Consider the following 16,013-nt stretch of genomic DNA (forward strand, 5'->3'; position numbering starts at 1 on the left):
ATCAAGTCATATAACATTAGTAATTTAACAAGCTAATCACAAGTACAAATCTACTAAAGGAAACATTACCAAAAACAGGAAAAGTTATTTAACATTTGTAACTGCATAGGACAACAGTTGTTAAGATGATAATCCATTCACTTTGATGTATACCATACACAGCAATCACCTGACACATCAAAATACTCCTGAAGAGTAATGTTCATATATACATGTAACACACATTTATGAAGTGTGTGTTGTAGGCCAGGCATCAGAGATAAAAAGAGAACAGGTAAACCCTCTGGCATCAACAGGCTGGTTTAGATGGGCTCCACCAAACAAAATAAAAATTTCTCATACAAAAAGATAAAATGAGAAGCCTGGAAAAATATTTATAGCACACAAGATAACAGAAACATACTGACATCTATCATCTAAAGATATCTGGAGAACAAACTATGTCTTAAAAAATCACTAACTGGTAGTCAACATTAAGAGGTCATAGTTTTGAGAAACCCTAAGAAACTATACAACAGTGTCTGGGAATATAAGTCTCTGAATTAGCCATCTTTGTTTGAACTGTTAAATGGAAGAGGGCTTGTAACTATTTTTATAGTAATGGACTTAAATGTAATTTAAAGTTCTACTTTTCTGTATTTTATCAAAAAGTTATTTAAGTCTAGGTAAAGAGAGACTTAAATTCCTTTTGGGAATATTGATGGCTTTCATACTTTTAAGACTTGTGTGGTGTCTGGGTGGCTCAGTCGGATGAGTGTCCAACTCTTGATTTCAAGCTCAGGTCATGATCTCAGGGTCATGGTATCGAGCCCTGTATTGGGCTCCTTCCTGAATGCCTGCTTAAGATTTTCTCTCTTCCCCCTCTACACCTCTCCCCTTCTGGCACACGCTCAAATTAAACAAAAACAAAACAAAACAAAAAAATGTTCCAAGATGTGTAATATTGAGACTATGTTGAAGAAACTAATATTGAAACTATGTTGAAGAAACTTTATCTTTTAATATTTCAGCGTTAATCGCTAATAAAGTATCAATCATACAACCCACATAAAGAAAAGCTCTTTTTGGAACTTAAATTTTAAGAGTATAAAGGGGTCAGGAAACTAAAAAGTTTAACAAAATCTCTACGTTAATGCTTCTGTTGTTGACCCACATGTAAGATGAAAGAGAGAGATCATGTAAGGGTAAGCAGGTTCACATTTCTACAAAGACATGTTTCCCATTCACTTCAACTTGTTTTCAGTGACTATTAGTGTCCTATTAACTAATCATAAGGACTGATGTTAGAATATGTAAAACAAAATTGCAATGCAAGTTTGCATACACATTGTAGGAATCACAAAGTCTATCTCCAGATTCATCTATGCCAATTGGATGCACTTAGCCCAGACTTTTAATTTGAAGTGACTCTAAGCAGTAAGGACAATAGAAAGTTCTATTCCAAAAGAGCCATTCTCTCCAGTGTTCTAAAACATTTCTCATGTATGATTTTGACTGTGGCTCCATTCTTTGTTAATTTCTACAAAATTTCCCAGCTAAGTTCTCCAGCTTTCCTTTTTTTTTTTTTAAAGTTTATTTACTTTTGATAGAGAGAGACAGAGACAGAGAGAATCCCAAGTAAGGCTCCTCACTGTCATCTCAGAGCCTGACACAGGGCCCGATCCCATGAACCATGAGAACATGACCTGAGCTGAAATCAAGAATCAGATGCTTAACCGACTGAGACACTCAGGCGCCCCTTTCCAGGTTTCCTTTTGATTCTAGGCTACCAAATATTGTTTCTGCTTACATTAGCCTGGTAGGCCTTCCCAAGAGTTATGAACAATGTAGCCCATGTTTTTTCTTCTCTTTGCCTATAGTTAGTTAGAGATTATATGCATAGAAATCTTTCAGGAAATAGGGACTCCCCTTCTGGTTCAAATCTGTGTAACCTTATATACTTTTCGTGATCTTGGGGTTGTGAGTTCGATCCCCACGGTGGGTGCAGGGATTAACTTAAAAAATATGCAGTCTTCCTTCCACATGTATAATGTGGAAATAGCTATCCTTTTGCAAACTGATATTCTTTAGGGGTTGATTTTTAGCTGTGTGGTAAGTACATTATTTTATAATCATTATAATACTGAAATTATCCCTTTTGGCGGTGGGGGCGGGGGGAGAATACAAACTGGGTTTATTTTTGTCACGTTAAGAAGAAGCCTGGAGGTAGGCATCCTGGACTGGTGCAGCTTCTCAAGGGTCACCAGGACAGCAGACTCTTTCCACCTACCTTGTGATCTGCAGTGAACACAATTGTCAACTCATGGTCACAAACTGGTGGTGCAACTCTAGTCACTGTATCTGGTGCCCTATTTCAGCAAGAAGGCAAAGGGACAAAAGACTAAAGAGTACATGCTAGCCTAGTCTATCTATCTTAGAAAACTTTCTCAGAAGTCCCACTCAGCCACTCTGCTACAGCTCACTGGCTGAGACACACGTTCCCTGCTGCCCCAATCCATCACTGGCATGCGAACAGAATGAGGGTAGAGTCACTAAAAGGTGTAATTCCAATTACAACTGAAGGAAATTTTAAATTATCAATCATCTCCTACATGGGTCTGACAAACAGCTCAAAAATGTCTAAAATCACAAATGAAAGAAACTTTAACCAACTTTACTCCACAAGACAGCTTCCCAATTATGTTCAGGAAAAGAAAAATCAAACTGAACAGCACAAATCATTAGAATGTTCATTTGGAGCTGATGTCTTCTATATATTACTATTATTTAAAAAATAAAAAAAAAATAACACTCGACTGATGGTTCCAACTCTGAAAAATTCTGCTTGATATGCAACCCTTATCACTTACTGTCTTACTTTAAATATAGAAATAAAAAGCACCAAAATACAAGTATTATCTAAGTCAATTGTTCTTTTAAGGATATATGGTTATCTTAACCCAGCACAGGTTTCACAAAACTACCTGGTGAGTTAAGATATGATATAGAACGTATCTATGTTTCACAATAATACAGCAATACTCCATCTACACTACATAGTAGTGAAGAAAGTACTTCTCAGGCCAGTGTGATATCCATCCCACCTCTCAGTTTTAATCTCCACTGTATAGATCCCCTGATGTTTTAAACACTCTTGATTTTTAACTCACACCCTTTCTTTCAGGATTCCTGGCTCACCAAGTGATATTATTGTAAGATCACTTTGACTTGCCTACAGGGAAATTATGTGCTGGACTGGCAGAAGTATACAGTTCACCTGATATTTAAAATTCTCCATGTAAAAACCTTTGTGTGTCAGGGCCCCCCCAAACCATCCCCAGGTTTCCTGGTGGTTCACAGGTTCACAAAGAAGACCAACAGAACTCAATTATACAGTCACACTTATGGCTAGATTTTATTACAACATAAGGATACGAAGTGAACTCAGCGAAGGGAAAAGGCACATGGGGGCAAAGTCCTGAGTAAATCAGGCGCAAGCTTCCAAGAGTCCTCTCCCAGGGGAGTCTCAGAGTACACTGAATGCCTGCAGCAATGAGCTGTGACAAGAAGTGTGAAATTCTGCCTACCAGAGAAGCTCATTAGACTCCATGCTCAAGATCTATAATTGGGAGTTGGTCACACAGGCACCCTCTTGCCAAGCATATACCAAAGTGAGGAAAGCACGTGCTCAGCATAAATCATACTGTTTGCATACAAAGTTTAGGCACAGGTGAGCCATTCGTAATGGCATGGTGGGAACCCTTCCCAAATTCAAGTTCCCAGACTCCATACAAGGGCAACCCTGAAATGAGGCCTTTCTACAGATAGTGGTCTCAGGACTGCTATGTCAACTCTTTTTATACACCTGTGATTGTATATGTAATTCTCATGAATGATTTTTTTTAAAGTTTATTTATTTTGAAAGAAAGAGCACGCGCAAGCAGGGGAGGGGCAGAGACAGACAGACAGATAGACAGAATCTCCAGCAGGCTCCACACTGCCTGAGCGCAGAGCCCAATGCAGGGCTTGAAGCCATGAACCCGTGAGATCATGACCTGAGCCAAAATAAAGAGTCGGATGCTTAACCAAATGAGCCACCCAGGTGCCGCGCCCCCACCCCCACGAGTGATTTTTAATATGATTTAACACCCAAACTTTAATATCTCTAGGACACAGATAAGACCAAGTTTAAACCTGTAAAGTGAAGGACTGTGGGGATGGTAAATGCCACTTGGCAGGAAGCTGTTACTGCTGCATGGAATGCTGTATACCCATCCATTTAAACTGGTTTCCTTTCTCACCCATTTAAGACATGTTCTTTCTTGCTGCTATGAACCAAATCTATCTTAGGAAGAGAACTGAGAAAACAAAAATTTGGGAATGATGTTTATATAAAATAGGAGGAAAAAAATATTTTCCCTCCTACCCATGTTTTAGGAACACATAGTATGTAAATGTACTAAAATCTCCCCTGCCCAACAGGTGAAATTCTATTTCTGTTTTTGTGCTGGTGCCCATCACCAGACCCATATTAATGAAAAGCTACTGTATTTGGTTTTGGCAGAGTCAGTATGCAAATTTTCTTTCCCCTCTATTTACACATAAATAATTTGCTGTAAAACATAGGTAAATTCATCTTAAGGCTACAGAACAGACTGATCTATGAAAGAAATGAGATTAAATGAAGTTAAAAATCCTACAGACCTAAGTTAATATAAGCAGGGTGCCTGTCCTCCTATAGTTCCAAGATTCTTCCATAAATGACATCTGACCTATTTTTTATTCAAACATATAGTACTATATTAGTACATACAGTACTATATTAGTTTCAGGGGTACAATAGAATGATTCAACAGTTCTACACATCTCTCAATGTTCAAGGTACTCTTAGTCCCCTTTATCTATTTCACCCATGCCCTTACCCCATCCATCCCTCTGGTAATCATCACTTTTTTTTTTAAAAAAAAATCTTTTTTTATGGTTTATTTTTGAGAGACAGAGCACAAGCGGGGGAAGAGCAGACAGAATGGGGACACAGAATCCGAACCGGGCTCCAGGCTCTGAGCTGTCAGCACAGAGCCCGATGTGGGGCTTGAACCCACAAACTGTGAGATCATGACCTTAAGCCGGTCGGACACTTAACTGAGTCACCCAGGCGCCCATTTGTTATCTGTATTTAAGAGTCTGTTTTTGTCTCTTTTGGTTGTTGTTTCTTAAATTCCACATACGAGTGAAATCATATGGTATTTGTTTTTCTCTTATTTCACTTAGCATTATATCCTCTAGGTCCATTCATATTGTTGCAAATGGCAAGATTTCTTTCTTTTTTATGGCTGGGTAATATTGCATTGCATATATACCATACATCTTCTTTATCCATTCATCTATTGATGGATACTTCAGCTGCTTCCATGTTTTGGCTATTATAAATGATGCTGCAATAAATATAGGGGTGCATATATCTTTTTGAATTAGTGTTTCTGTTTTCGTTGGATAAATATTCAATAGTGGAATTACTGGATCATATGATCATTCTATTTTTAATTTTTTGAGGAAACTTCATACTGTTTTCCATACTGGTTGCATCAATTTACCTTCTCACCAAGAGTGCACAAGGGTTCCTTTTTCTCCACATCCTCACCAACACTTGCTATTTCTTGTGTTTTTGACTTTAGCCATATAGTTACAAGCTTCTTCCATAAATGATAAATGACAGCTGACTTTTTTTTAAATACAAGGAAATGAACTTTTCCTTTCAGCTCAGCAACAATCTGTTTGCCAAGCAATTTCAAGCCTGGAAACACATATAAAAATAAGTCATGTACTCTGTTGAAATAAAAAGAATGAGTTATGTGTATGCATATAGGTCATGATATATTGTTCAGTAAAAAAAGTTTTACGATGTTATATCTATGATCCCATTTTAATAATAACATTATACCAAAAACACTCCCCTCCCCAACAGATGTTTTTTGCTTCTCAAGAACAAGGTCTGGAAAACTATGTTTGTCTCTGAGGTAGGAAGGCAGTGGTTGGGGAAGGTGGGTGCAACAGTAAAGAGCATTTGTGTTCTTTTCCCTACATTTCTGTGTTAAAATTTTTAAAAAGTCCTTTTTAAATCTGAAAAATAAAAATTTAAACTTCAAAAAAAAAAATCCAGATGGCAAGAACTTAATTATAAAAACAACCAGAGAGCTATATCCATATGATAGAAATTTATTCAGCCAATAAAAGGAATGAAGTACTGATATGTGCTACAACATGGAAGAATCCTGAAAATTTTATGCTAACTGAAAAAAGCCAGACACAAAAGACTACATATTGCATGATTTCATTTATATAAAATATCTAGAATAGAGACATTTTATAGAGACAACCTATAGAGAAAGTAAATTAGTGGCTGCCAAGGGATGGGGGAAGGGTGAAATGGGGAGTAATTGCTAATGGGCACAGAGTTTCTTTTTTGGGGTGACGAAAATGTATGAAATACTGCTGTAGCCCAATGGGGTTAGAAAAAAATTATTTAGTGGATATGAATCCTACCCCAATAATTTCTCTTTAATACAGGCAATTCTCACTTTGTATAGTTCCTATATGCATGAATTTCAGTCACCATGGTTTAGTTAAATTAGGCCCCCAATAACAAGGTTCAAATTTAAGTTACCACAGTATATTTACTGTAACTAAAAATTCTGCTGCTAGGGCACCTGGGTGGCTTAGTCCGTTAAGCAGCCAACTCTTGATTTCAGGGTTGTGAGTTCAAGCCTCATGTTGGGCTCTGCACTGGGTGTGAAGCCTACTTAAAAAAAAATTTTTTTTTTTTGCAGGGTGCCTGGGTGGCTCAGTCAGTTAAGCGTCCAAGTTGATTTCGGTCATGATGTCATGGTATGTGGGTTCAAGCCCTGTTTTGGGCTCTTTGCTGACAGTGAGGAGCCTGCTTGGGACTTTCTCTCTCTCTGACCCTCCCCTGCTCATGTGCTCTCTCCCTCTCTCTCAAAATAAATAAACTTTATTATTATTTTTTGCTGCTGGTATACAAGTTACTATATAAGCAAGAGGTGCAGCATCACGATCAATAACAATCACATCACTTCTTTCAAAACTTTCAGGGATGGGTCATAGCACATTTGTTATTAGGTTTACACCCAGAGAGCAAAATGTACAGCTATGTTGCCTCCTTATCTTCTAGCAATAAACTCATGTGACATTTTACAAAAATGGATACTCAAAAAGAGGGATTTGGTCAACAATGATGAAACTGCAGCAAAGAAATGAAAAGTGGTAAAACTCAAAATGAAATTCAAATAAAAAATATATCAAAGAAATGGCTGTCTATGAGATATGGATACTGCTGCTGCTGGAGAGGCTCTAAATATGCAGCCAGAAAATAAATAGTGACATCAATAAATAAGGAAACTTATTGACATATATGAAGAAAGTGGTTGTGATGAGAATGAATATATCCCAGAGGAAGTGATGCTGGCAAAAATCTCAGTAAAGAAGCTCTCAGAGATATCTTGCAACATGGAAAACACAAAGGAAAAAATGTTGGTAGCTGATCCAAACTTAAGGTAGAGGCGCTTGGGTGGCTCAACTGGTTAAGCATCTGACTCTTGATTTGAGCTCATGTCATGATCTCACAGTCTGTGAGTTTGAGCCCCACGTCAGGCTCTGTGCTGACAGTGTGGAGGCTGCTTTGGATTCTCTCTCCCCCTCTCTCTGCCCTTCCCCCACTCACTCGATCTCTCAAAAATAAACATTTTAAAAAAATGCAGGGACACCTGGGTGGTTCAGTCAGTTAAACATCCCACTTTGGCTCAGGTCATGATCTCATGGTTTGTGGGTTTGAGCCCCACATGGGGCTGTCTGCTGTCTGGAGCCTGCTTTGGATCCTCTGAGCCTCACCCCCTTCTCCCAAAATAAATAAATTTAAAAAAATACATATTTTTTTTTAAATGCAGATTTTTGGACATGCCAAAACATAATCAGTTTCTGGGATGGAATTAAGGAATCTGAATTTTTTTCTTTTCCGAGTGTTTCTTATGTACAAAGTTTAAGGAAAAGCTGAACCATCTGACTACACAAAAATGCTAAAATGTCCAGTAAAAATTACAAGAATAGGGAAAGAATATTTTAAACATTAAATGGTCAACATTCTGCATTTTCAGAGTTTACAGAATCAAGAAAAGAAAATGTTATGAAATTACAACAAAGAACATACCAACTCAATTTGTAGGAAAATACCTCATATCCTACACACTCTAAGATTCTGATAAATCTACCCATGTTTTCTTCATGTATTTTGGCATTATTTTCCCCTTAATTATTTATTACAAGTTCTTGTCACCTAAAATTTGTTACGAAGTAAAAATCTGTATATGTTAAGAACCTTCCCCAAAGAGAGGTCTGGCATCTGCTCTTGCCTACTGGGAGGTGACTGTTAAGCCCCAGAATGTCCTGCTTCATGAGAGTCTTTGCCTGGGGGCTGTGACCACTGGACGGTCTAACAAGGTGATTCACGATGAGGGCTTTGGGTGACCCGGTGCCAGTTCTGCCTCTGGAGACAAGACATCAGGCCCTCCTGAACTCTGCCCTGTGTGTCTCTTCCCTTGGCTGATTTTAATCTGTATTCTTTCCCTGCAATCACGAGTACATTCTGCGAGGCCTTCCTGTGAATTACTGAACCTGAGAGAGCGGCTGTGGAACCCACAGGACGTGTAACTGGTGTCAAAAACGAGGGTAGTCTTGGGAATGTGCCCTCTAACTCCTGCAACACACTTTCAGATCACAAAAGTAAATCATCTAATGAATAATTTGCTAGGCTTTCTCTGACTAGTCTGTTCAAAGAGCCTCCTAAGCTCAAGTCCATCACTCTCTTCTATCCTCTGCTTTTCTTCCTACCAAGAATCACTGTCTGGCATTCTATTAAATCTGTTTATCATCAGTCTCCTCTTCTGTTCACAGCTGAATCTCCAGCACTTTGAACAGCGTCTGGCACACAGGAGTGCAACTAAAATTTGCTGAATCTATGGTTTAAAAAATACAATGCCAGCATTTATTCGACCATTCTTTTCTTTTCTTTCTCATTTCTCGAAGAAGTGTCTCTATTGCTACTAAAGCAAAGGCAAGACTGCAGAGCCAACTCTGCTCCTTATCTAGGTCGTGTGGGAAATCTTTCAAAAGTAGAAGACACTTTGTAAGTATTTTCCTCTCTAGAAATGAAAAGAGAAAAATTAAAGAATAGGCTACATATTACTTTGGCACATTAAAAAAATTACATGCTAAAAAGTCACTTCAAAAAATATTTCATGTAAGATGGAAGAGGTGAGGGTACGATCTCACCTTCCCATCCTATTCCCAAAATAAAATGACCTCCTTTGTATAAAATATTATTTAACAGATCTTCAATGGAACTTTGCATGCTTTCATTGTGCTATATCACAATGCCATTGTAGTGCAAGTCACTTATCTTAGACTGTACCTCAAGATTATCATTTAACTCTTGCTCAAAAAAGGGCAGTTTGCAAGGCATAATCAACTGTCCCAGACTGTAAGAGACAGCAAACCAAGTCTAGGCTTGATCTCCCCACCATTCCCTAGAAAAGAAACCAAATCTGTAATAAACTGACCTCATTCCCTAGATTAATACGATTATTAAAGAAATTTAGACTTGAAAAGATACAAGAAGCATAGACAAGATTTAATCATTAGTAAAGGAATAGTCTGGAAGAAAATATTTCTTTATATAAGTTATTTTAAAGAACCAAGATTAGGATCACATTTAACTATGTTTACATGAAGAAGAATCAGTATAAGGGAATCACTTCAAAACAAAATTCCTATTTAAAGTAGACTCAAATTCTTACACACAATAGATTACATCTATGATTTTAATGCCATTTTTAGAAAAACTAAGTTCAGAAAACAGATACACTTTAAAACACAGCAATTGTTTTGGCATTAATTTTATCTTCAACTTCTGGTATTTGGTTTCCTTTTACCAAAGAAGGACTTCATTCAGCAAGTCCCTCATAGTATTTATCCTGAAGAAAAGACTGTGAAGAAAAAATTCATACAGACTCTTCACATTAGAATAAAAGGCACCTACTACAAAGAAAACTATTCCATGCGAAAAAAATATGTAATGTAGACATCTTCATTTTATCTACCTACAGAGATGATTTTACACATCATATAGAGTTGAGAAATGAACTGACTTTAAAAAGTTTGCTTTCTAATCATTAGAATTTCGTGCTAGTCTAGTTTGGTTTAGTTTCTTTACCTGCCTGCTATGAGAGGCTGGCTTAGATAAGCATGGAAAATGACTGGTTCGGTCAGCAAAATTGGGTTTTAACCTCATAGTCCACTGTAATGAGGTCATTCTGTGTTACAGTTAGAAGGGAAGGAGCTACTTTCTACATCACTGCATTTTAGACTTTATCAAATGGACCACCAGAGCTTAAGAGAAGTTAAAATGAAGCACCAGTTAGGCTTTCTGATTACTAAGACCACTATTTTTTAGTTACAACCTATCAAAGAAAAAAGTAATCCAAGAGATTTTTCTTGCTCACAAAAATCATTCATTTTTATGAGACTCTAATCTTCATTAAGATGGTTTTAAGCATTCAAGAATTTAAGCACACTATTTCACATTAATGAGGTAAGTAATATCCTAATGATATTTCTGTTTATTTCAAGGCTGAGGCCACAACCCAGAAACATATCCATTAGTTTAACATAAGATTTACATATTTACACTCCTACACAAACCTCAAAAATTAAAAAAAAAAAAAAAAAAAAAAAAAAAGCTTATTTATTTTGAGAGAGGGAGGGGCAGAGAGGGAGATTTCAAGGAGGCTCCCTGCTGTCAGTACAGAGCCTGTTCTCTGTGGGGCTCGATTTCACAAATGGTGAGATCATGACCTGAGCCAAAACCAAGAGTCCGAAATTTAACCTACTGAGCCACCCAGGTGCCCCAAGCCTCAAAATTTTTCTAAGTAGGCACTTTGTAATCATCAGAATAAAGATCTGCTAGCACACAGCTAAATCTCCTTACCTACTTACAGTATCATTGCCCGGGTTCTTCAGTATAAAATAAAGCTTACTGGGTAAAAGAGCCTAAAAAGTTTCTCTTCCTGAGATGCTACCAAGAATTAAATATAGTTCTAGTCACACAATGTCCTGAACAGCGCCAGACTGGCTCTCCAGGCATACTATCTTTTAAAATTACTGTACACACTGCTGTTGCAGAAATGAATCACAGAAACTGATTCTCTATGCACATTAGTCAAATTTGCAATTAGCTTCAAAAGCTGGACTGTTAATTTAAGAGCTAGTCCTCTCAGAAGATGTACCTTACTATTTTATGCAAATAATTTTCTTTCTATACAAAAATGAACCTGGAAGGCCAGACCACATTTTTTGTAGTTCTTCCCCATTTGGCACTGGATGGCCTTACTTTTGGATGGATGGATCTTACTTTTGCCATTCTCTCAAAATAGGGCTTTTACCAGTCCCACTTTGGTTTCAATTTCAGCTGACTCCTTCAGTGTTTAGGCAACCTGAATTAGAACAGGAATTTAATTTTGAGGGAAAAAAATCACCACTATATAAAGCAATGTCCTATAGAGTATTTTCATTAGACTCCAAAAGATTCCTATTAAAAAACAAAAAAACAAAAAACCATGTAGTCACAAAGAATTGAACCAAAAGATGGTCTGTATAACTAGGTTTAACATTTTATTTTTCTTTTATATTCCTTCTTTATGCCTGCCATTCTTGACCTGGACAGGTAGAGGAAGTACTAAGTAGACCAGGCAAGGAGTTTAAAGTCACTTCACAAAATTGTTACTAATTCTAGTACTTTGTGCTTCAGATAACAGAGACTACATGAAATACAGAAACTATATTTTTCAGGGTTATACAACCACTACACATAAAACCTCACATCAACACAGTCACATCAACACAGCTATTTAATTTGCATCTTTTCCCAAAAGAAAATGAGATGACAGATTTAAAACGCGGTAAAACGGGGGCACCTGGGTGGCTCAGTCAGTTAAGCTTCTGACTTCGACTTAGGTCACCATCTATCTCACAGTTAGTGAGTTCAAGCCCTGGTTGGGAGCCTGCTTCGGATTCTCTGTCTCCCTCTCTGCGTGCTCTCTCAAAAATAAACAAACATTAGGGGCGCCTGGGTGGCAAAGTCGGTTAAGCGTCCGACTTCAGCCAGGTCACGATCTCGCGGTCCGTGAGTTCGAGCCCCGCGTCGGGTTCTGGGCTGATGGCTCGGAGCCTGGAGCCTGTTTCCGATTCTGTGTCTCCCTCTCTCTCTGCCCCTCCCCTGTTCATGCTCTGTCTCTCTCTGTCCCAAAAATAAATAAACGTTGAAAAAAAAAATAAACAAACATTAAAAAAATTAATAAAAAATAAAACAAGATAAAATGGCTATTTTTACTTGGCTTTTTCTAAGATTCACTCACTGAGGGCTTCTTGCTTGTCAGTACTTTATCTGTGGTATCTTTAAAAAATTTTTTTAATGTTTCTTATTTATTTTTGAGAGAGAGAGAGAGAGAGAAACACACGCAAGCAGGGGAGGGTCAAAGAGAGAGAGAGAGAATGAATCTGAAGCAGGCTCCAGGCTCTGAGCTGTCAGCACAGAGCCCAACGCGGGGCTAAAACCCACAAACCGTGAGATCATGACCTGAGCTGAAGTTGGACGCTCAACCAACTGAGCCACCCAAGGCGCCCCTATCCGGGTAGTATTTTAATGTTACTCTTGTCTTACAGAAAAGGAATTAGAGGTGCAATGAGACTGGGTTTAAACTCAGATATGCTGACTACCAGAGTTCATTGTAAGTAAATAGCACACCTGTCAGGAAAAAGAATGTTAGGGGTAGAGATATAAAGTGGAAACCAAAGACTAAGGATAGAAGACAGAATACATATGCCACCAAGAAATACCACAGTGGCCATGAGAGGGTTGTAAAACTAAGCATTGCTCAAAAGGGTGGTGAGAAAGAAATACTATATTACACTTCTCTATTCCATTGGCAATTCCACCTAAGGGGTAGAGGCCACAGATAAAAGGCTGGGTTATTTTCACTTAAAAATTCATGTTTAGTGGATATGAGCTTTTTTTTTTTTTTTTTTAAAGTAGTGGGGTAGCTAGGTGGCTCAGTCAGTTAAGCATCTGACTTTTAATTTCGGGTCAGATCACGATCTCATGGTTCATGGGATTGAGCCCCACACTGGGCTCGTGACGACAGCATGGAGCCTGCTTGGGTTTCTCTGTCTCCCTCTCTCCCTGCCCTCCCCCTCTTGCCCATGTGCTCGCTATCTCTCAAAATAAAAAAAAATTAAAAAGAGTGAGGAATTTATAAGCTTAAATATACCTATAAGGTCCTAGAGATCTGTAGTCCAATTTATTTAAGTGCTGAAGTACAAATAATCTCTCTTAACAAATATAGAAAACTTCCTCAGATGATTAAGACTGAAGCGTGATTGAGGGGGTGATTGAGGGGTGCCTGGCTGGCTCAGGGGGAGCCTGCGGCTCTTGATCTCGGGGTGATGAGTTGGAGCCCCACGTTGCATGTAGAAATTACTTAAATGAATAAAATAAAATAAAGTGACTTAAGTGTGCTTGAGAAGTGGTACAATACTCTTCTCTATAAACGTATCTTAAAATTATTTTAGTCAAAGGGAAAAACTGATTCAACACCAACTCTGTTCACAACTTCAAGTCTGTATCTAATACTCACAGCAGGGTTAACCGACTCAACTAATTTCAAAACTAGGTATTTCAAAATTGAATGTTGACACTAGGCCTTGAGAGAGCAATTTAAAATGGAAATTTTAAGACTCGTGAAATTATAGATTATCAAATAAGAAAACAATGTCGACTTGAAGCTATAAGTAATGTTTGTTTCAGAAAGAAAAAAAAAAAAAACAAACCACTGGGTTGGCAGTTCTATTTACAGAAATTCTCCCGTGTTAAGAGTTATAATTATTTAATACATAACAGTCCTTGGCAACCTTACTTGTTAAAAACACTGTTCTAGATTATTAGCTATTACTCCTCCATCCGTAAGTTACATAATTTTAAGAGTGCCCTATTATTTTCTTCTTCAATGCATTTCTGAGGCGTCCTGATTTCCAAACAAAATGATCAAACAACTCTTACAGATTATGCCTTAAAAATACAAACCCCACAGCAGTAAGAATAAATAACTCTGTTACTCTTTCCTATAGGACTTTTTCTACATAAAAACGTGTGAAAATTTAGTCTCGATTATAAAAACTGAATAAGAAAAATCCCAGACTTTAAAATGGAGAGTGCGAAATGATCCCAGTGGTTAAGAAAACAATGGATACAGAATTCTGAAAGTTGCCCAAGATCACTCAATCAAGAACAACTGTCAGCAGTTAACCACCTGCATATTTTATTATTCTTTGGGATAGGGGGAAAACAAAACAAAAAACAAACCCAAACACTTTAGATAGAATAGAAACGGAAATAACTTTTTGAAAAGGGTTATTGTGCACCAAAACACGTTCCTATTTATCATTTCAAGTAATCACCGTTGCCAAACTTAAGACATGCTGTCTTGTTTTTCACAATAAACATTTTGCTTCCAAGGCCACTCAGTGCGAAGACCAGTCACCATCTGTTTCAACCACAGTCAACCTCTATTTAAAACATCAGCCCGCCATTACAGCCATCCCTCCACAAACAAACGCGTGACACATCCCAGGTTAGTGATTTTTTTGAAGGCCCTGATTCACCTGAGAAAATTCCTACGTCTACTAAAAAGTTCATTAATAGTAATAACATCCAGGTTAACTTTCGGTGCATTTTCCTTTCGGTGCATTTTCAAGTGAGATTGCATTAATTTGCCTGCGTTCTAAAGCGCCGAGATCGCCAGTCCCCACGTGAAACGTTAGGGTCAGTAATCCCCAGAAGAGCGGCGGTGACCCCAATAAAATCTAGGGCGTGGATTCCTGATGCCACGTTTCCCCGCCCATCTCCACCGGACTCCTTAGGACAGCGAAGTGAGCTTCCGGATGGGGCCCTAAGGTGGGCCCAGAGGAGAGGTGGAGCCCGGGGAGGCCCCCTGAAGCCAGGTCATGGAATGGCCCGTCCCGCCGCCCGGGTGGACGTCCCAGCAGGGAGACGCAGCCCGACGGGGACCCGGACCGGCTACGCGGGGCACAGGGCGGACAGGCCCGGGAGGGGAGGGGCCGCCCCCACCCAGCCAAACGCTCCCACATTTCTTCTTTTTTCTCTTACCTTTTCGCACAGCGTCCGCACTTGGTTCTCGTTAAGCTGTTTACACTCGTTCAGCTGCTCGACCCACTGGTCGAGCTCCTTGGTGAACGCCTTGTCGTCCATGGCGGCCCGATCCCCCTTCCCTGCCGCCTCCCTCCCCCCTCCCCGCCCCTACCCACCCCTACCCCGGGCGCCGCTCCCCTCTCTCGCTGCCGACGCCGCCGCCAGCTCCCAGCGGGAGAGGAGGGAGCCGGGGAGGGTGGCTACGGGCCCCTCGCCCCGCCCAAGGCCAGCGGGCGGCTCCGGGCGCAGGGCCTCGAGACCCTCGCCCGCCCGGCTGCGCGCCCCGGGAGTCGGTGAAGGGCGAGGGAAGTTTAGGGGGGAGTGAGGCGCGGGTCTTCGGCGCAACACCCTACAGAGGCTAACCACCCGCCGCCTCACGCCCGGCCGCCCGCTTCTCCCGGCTCTTTCGCCCCCTCTCTCGCTCTTTCTCTCCCCTCCCTCTGGGTTTCCGTCATCGCCTGGGCATTTCCGCCGGGAACAGGCGAGCTGGCGGCGCTGGCGGGGCTAGGGACGCGGAGGGTTGCAGCGCCTCCTTGTGGCTTGGAGGACAAACGGCCCGTGGGGGTCAAGGGTGGCTCCTCTTTTACCCTTCTCCTTACTCACTTGGGGTCCGGACCAATCTCTTCCGGTTCTCCCTTCACATCCTTTTCTCTGGGAATTTAGACCCACCTTAGTCTCCGGCAGGGCTGTTTCAGCGCTCTGG

At 39.8% G+C, this 16,013-nt stretch overlaps 1 protein-coding gene across 1 annotated transcript in view; it reads right to left on the reverse strand.

Moving 5' to 3' along the window:
* Nucleotides 1–15,785, reverse strand: part of PPP2CB (protein phosphatase 2 catalytic subunit beta) — a 35,084-nt gene extending 19,299 nt beyond the window's left edge. Inside the window, exon 1 of the mRNA XM_045456090.1 lies at nt 15,269–15,785. Coding sequence (XP_045312046.1) covers nt 15,269–15,370 — 102 coding nt within the window. The 5' untranslated portion in view covers nt 15,371–15,785. The remainder of the gene's footprint in view (nt 1–15,268) is intronic.
* Nucleotides 15,786–16,013: the final 228 nt, after the last annotated feature.

The sequence above is a fragment of the Leopardus geoffroyi genome, chromosome B1, assembly GCF_018350155.1.
Source record: "Leopardus geoffroyi isolate Oge1 chromosome B1, O.geoffroyi_Oge1_pat1.0, whole genome shotgun sequence".
Classification (NCBI taxonomy): domain Eukaryota; kingdom Metazoa; phylum Chordata; class Mammalia; order Carnivora; family Felidae; genus Leopardus; species Leopardus geoffroyi.